Source organism: Aptenodytes forsteri, unplaced genomic scaffold (genome assembly GCF_000699145.1).
Source record: "Aptenodytes forsteri isolate BGI_AS27 unplaced genomic scaffold, ASM69914v1 Scaffold195, whole genome shotgun sequence".
In the NCBI taxonomy this organism is placed as follows: Eukaryota; Metazoa; Chordata; class Aves; order Sphenisciformes; family Spheniscidae; genus Aptenodytes; species Aptenodytes forsteri.
The window spans coordinates 1,684,558-1,689,969 of NW_008795317.1; the positions used below are offsets into that span (position 1 = coordinate 1,684,558).

The following is a 5,412-nucleotide window of genomic DNA, read 5'->3' on the forward strand; positions in this document are numbered from 1 at the left end:
AGGGTTTCCTCACTGACACGTGCCTGAAATACAGTACAAATAGAAGCTGTTATCCGCTTCAAGATCAGCAAAGGTGACCTTCATAGCATGAATAGGAAAAGCAGGGAGAGAATAGTAACACTAAGCCACTCAGTGGTGATGAGTTACAATTGAGCTACAACATTTTTGAAATGCAGCTGGGTCTGCTGATCCCAGATGAAGCCAAAATTATTACAGTAATCACAGCAGCACAGCTATTGAAGCTGCCCCATAAGGAAGCATGCAAGGAAGGGAAGAGAAGGGGAAAAAAACAGTAGGCATTGGAAAATTATTTGCGAAATGCTGGCTAAAGAACAACCACCATTACCACCAAACCCACGTGCATTCCCATAAAGATGGCAGGTATACACCCATACCTGCAGGCAGGCATCATCAAGAGGCCAGCTCCCAGCTGCTGTTGGTATCTAATCAAAAGGTCAGCAGTAAGAATAATAATAATTCTCTGAAACCACAGTATTTTCTTAGATGCTAAATTATTTATTCCACCCCAGAGCACCATCCGACAGCAGGGGGGCCCATGGAATCCCTCCTGCAAATTAAGTGGTCTAATGGTAAGACACAAAACGAGTTTAGAGTAAAATCTGTAACATTGTGAAAGAAAGAACAAATAAATAGAAACAGCTTTTCTAGTTACACAACTGACAGGCAGTTGTCCCTGCAAACCATAAAGTGGAGAATCATCTAATAAAATCTTTCCTTCAAAGAAAAATAGCCAAAATGCTAAAGAAATAGAACAAAATACAGAATTGTATTTTTATTATATCTATATTATTAACATAGAATTGGGAGCAGCTGCTCAGTTTTTCCATGTCAATTCAACCTGTCACAGTGTCAGATAAATCCACATAAATGACAATTTACATTCTACTTAAGTTAGTGAAAGTCAGTGGTTAGCAGCGATTTATATAGTACATGCTTTTACAGTCCTCTTGTTGCTGAAAGACTGCCAGAGAAACTCGATAAAGGGGGTCTGCTTTCACCCTACAGGATCTGCAGTTTTATATTAGGTTAAAAGAAAGAGGAACATACGAATGCACACTTCAGTGCAACAGCAATGATGAAGCCAGAGTAAGAACAAAGAAAAACTAAGAGAAATTAAAAATGAGAGCTCAAATTGTCAATATAAAGATGCTGACAATATCCACAGGATACTAAACTACTGTAATAAACTTGTGCTGTAAAAGTATGCAGTAAGCATTGGGCTATCACTTCCTTTTCTTGTCAGAGTGGAGGAAGCTAGAAGGAAATCATCATAATCTAATATAGGTGACATCTTTGATAATTACTTAAAAAAATTAAAGTGTCATTTATTCAAAACTAACATAATAAGTGTTACTTAATGTCACAGTAGTTCTCATGGGGAAAAAAAATTATTTTTCTTGGTTTACAGCTGTAGGCTTTGCATAAATATTCCACAGTAACTGCATTTTAAGAGATTGAGTGGTTTTATAGCCAATATTCTCAAACCTATCAAATATTAAATCCCACAATGCTTTTTAAAATGTAAGCCTCTATTACACTTCTTTGTACGTGTGATACTTACACTCACTTGAAGGACAGAGAATTGATGTTAGCTTGTCCAGATAATGCATTCACACTTTTCCAAGGAGTGGGAAACAACTTGGGATTTACAAAAAGACCAGTCATGTTTCAGCTACTAAAAATTTCCTTATCTCTTCTGAGAAATGTAATTTTACGTTACACACTTGTAAACAGAGAAATCCAGGCAGAAAGAACTTTCATATGAAATAATAATTCCCATAATTCAGAGCAAAGAGCTCAAGTGTATGACACTAATATAGATCTGTTTGTTTCCTGGAAGGACAAACACTATGTAAACTATGTGTGTACACACATATATATTTTCTAAACAGAAAACTGACTCATGATAGCTATTGTTGTAACGAACTCCAGAACGTAGGGAATCAATCTAATATTCTATCGTGCCTCTCCTCAGGCATTCTCTAGGTACAAAAGTGTTCCTCAAAACTCATCTTTAATGTTGAAATGTGGCTGATCTTCAGGCTTAAAGTCTAGATTGGGGCTGCCATCCTCATTCAGAATTCGTCGAGAAGTATAGCCAACAATTGGGTATTTGGCCTTATAAACATTATTGAAGATATCATCCAGGGACTTCAGTTCCTCTTCTGTGAGTCCTGTCTAAATTAAATATGGAAATGAAAGTCCTCTCTCAAAGAAATAAAAATACAGATATTTACAGGCGTTCTTCTTTTTTATTGATTACTATAAACCTTAGGGTCAGCTTTTGGGTTTACTTTGCAGAGCATGATTAACAAAATTGATAGTATAACCTGTAATTTTATCCTTTTCATTCAAATTCAGCCTTGACAAAACTTTAATATATTCAGGTTAAACAAACCATTAATCTCCCTTCATTTTCCCTGCATAAGTAAATCACACCTCAAAAGAAGCAACAACCCACTGCCAGAGTTAGCCTTCACCACCGTGTCAGTGACATAGGATACACTAAATCAATTGACAAAGAAAGTGATTTACTCTCTTTGGAAGCATCTTTTTGAACAGCAGGCAATTTTCCCTTTACGTGCTTATGTAAGTTGTATTGATTCCACAGATGAAAAAAAACTTTCCTTTTTAAGGCTGTTAGCACTGCACCTTTCATGAGCAGTAAATACATATCCATTTTACGTATTTAAGGGATATTAATGCATTTTGTTTTTAAAGATGTGAATCAACTTAAATACAAATAATTTAATATTATCATTCATCATCTTGCAAAAGAATAAAACTGTGCAAAACAGAATTAAACTAATAGTCCATTCTCTTACTATGTCATGCGTAAGATCTGCTGGATCCAGAGACATCTTTGCAACTCCTCGTGTTGAGTCTTTTCCAACCAAAGCATTGTATGGGGCTCCTTTCCCATAAAATTCTGTCGGATTTAAAAAAAGCATCCAGTGATGATCTGACAATGTACAGGGTACGTTCAGCCTCTGCTTTTCACCAGCCTGCTATACTTGTCAGTGAACTGAAAGCAATGACTCGAGTCTAAGACTTTTCTTTCCAAAACTGACTTTTGATTTACTACTTTTTGATAATATATCCCAGTCCTTAAAAAGAAAAACAAAACAGAGGCTGGGGTTATACAATACAGCTGTTGAACTCCTATACTGCGGTCTTAAAATTCACCTATTATCTAGGGAGCTGTGCTTTACGTTCTCACAAGAGGTTTGTAGACTCCAGAATTTGCAGTGGCAAGCTTTGTCTAACTTAGAATTTGAAGATCAGCCAACGTGTATGTCCAGACAAGCTGCATTAACAAGCTTAGTACAAACAAAGCAACAAGCCATTAGTTTGCTTATGATGACATTAAGGCAAGTGTCCAGGACCCCTGTGGTCCCTTCAAACATCTTACAGCAAATCTGGATTAAGTAGCAGGAGTTCAAATTGCAACATCTGGAGTTCTTAGAGAAGACACAAACAGCAAATACAGCAATAAATGGTTTAGGTGTAAACGATGAGACAAGAAGCCTCATGAACTAAGAAAATTTTAAAGGAAGAAAAAAAATTACTTAGCCCCCCACCCTCCTTTCAAAATCACAGTCAACTCTTCCAAGAGTTTTGACCAGGCCACTGGGCAGCACGGGTAGGCAAACACCAGCACAACAGGAAAAGATGAAGCTGCAGCAATGCTGGTATTGTGTAGTGCAATACGGGTACATCCAAGTTAGCTTTGATCTTGTCAGTTTGTGTACCCAGCGCAATAAAGTGCTGTAGCACCGGCTGCCGTGTGGCCTGATCCCACATCTGGCGAGGACTCAGGGGTCTGGGCAGGCGTCTTGGCAGGTGTCTTCAGCGTTTCTGTCATCAGCGCCCAAGCTAACTGGACTACGCTGGCTTGTCTGTCTACATGTACTGTAATCTCAAACCAGTGTAAGTTCTAGGCAAAACCTTAGTGGGGGAGGTGTCTGAGGAGGAAAATTGAGTTTTTTAAAAAAGGAAGAAGTAGATTCTTTTTGTTGCGATTGAACTGCAGGCTTCTAATACATTGGGAATATTTAAAAACAAATGACTGAGTAATAGCATGAAAACAAAGCAGACAGCAGAGGAGAAGCAAACTCACCTTTTCCAGAAGTGACATCAAATACTACTCCCTTTACCGCCAGGTAAATGGGCTGTCCTTCCTGGAAAGAAAGCCATCAACGTATCCTCAACACTGAAGTGTAGGCAAAAGGCAATTAGTTTTAGCTATGAAATCCATAAGCACTCAGAACACAAAGAAGAAAATTAAATTCTCTCTTGTACGTTTTCTCTTGTTTGTGTGTGCATACAAGCATACACGTTCTCTCTCTTGAAATTTCTTGTTTGTGCTTTAAACCATCCCTGAGATTTTTGAGGATTTAAGCATATGGAATGAGAGAATCTTTTTAATCTAAATGTCACAATCACAGAAGACATGTCCCTCTCGCAAGTCACCTCGTCTGCACACTTGTCTGCTTGAAGATGATCAACTGCATCTTTCTATTCCTAATGCAGATGGATATTGCCCAAGATAAAAGAGTGTACGGCCAACAGCATTCTTTATTCGATTAAGAGAACAACAGATATACATAAACACACACAAATCTGATCTGCTAACATCTGTTTTACTTAATAAGCCAGTGCTTCTGCTTTGTCTTTCATGTGCAAGACATTTTTAGTCAGATGCTGGTTAGTTTCTTGAAAGTATCCAGAGAAGACCCTGAGAAGATCAGCCAGCAAGTTGTTCAAAAGAGAAGACAGATGTGTATCAATATAGGACTTTTTATAATTTTGAATGTGAAGTTCTGCTGAGATTTCTGCATCACGGAAAGCTAAAGACTCTTAAGTTGAAATTGCTCTGTTACTTCTATAATCTTGCAGGGGGAAAAAAAGGCTCTAAATACATGGTTTAATGAATTAAGAGAAAATTACTTTGGCTCCAGTTCATGTAATCTGAAATTCACTGGCATGAGTACCTCATCAAGCAGGCAAGGAATAAAATAGGAATGTGCCATCCAATTGTCTGTACGCAACTTCAATGGACCAAAATCTGCTGCCAGCAGGACAAACGAACAGCAGGCTAGCAACATGCGAATGCCAACAAACTTCTCACAAACGCCTAAAAAGCAAGTTATGCCATAATTCCTGGAAGGGAGGGAATAGCACAGCAGCAGAGCACGAGAAAACCAAGTTTTAATGTGGTTTCAGGGCACCGAGCAGCAGGGAAGGTGGCAACGCTGGGGGCTGTGCGGGGCGACGCCAGGACACCCCACCGGCCCGGACTTCGGCGCCGCGGCCGCACCAGCCCTGCCCCGCGGCTTTAAAGAACCGGCCGGGGAGGCTCGGGGGCCCGAGGCCGCGCTCCGGCTCTGC

The 5,412-nt window shown here is 39.2% G+C and overlaps 1 protein-coding gene across 1 annotated transcript; it reads right to left on the bottom strand.

Moving 5' to 3' along the window:
• Window positions 1–521: 521 nt before the first annotated feature.
• Window positions 522–4,214, bottom strand: NENF (neudesin neurotrophic factor; the record flags this gene model as incomplete). Its single annotated transcript, XM_009279592.2, has 3 exons — window positions 522–2,199; window positions 2,847–2,950; window positions 4,142–4,214. Coding segments are annotated over 3 exons (354 nt in total), but the record flags the coding sequence as incomplete, so codon positions are not given.
• Window positions 4,215–5,412: the final 1,198 nt, after the last annotated feature.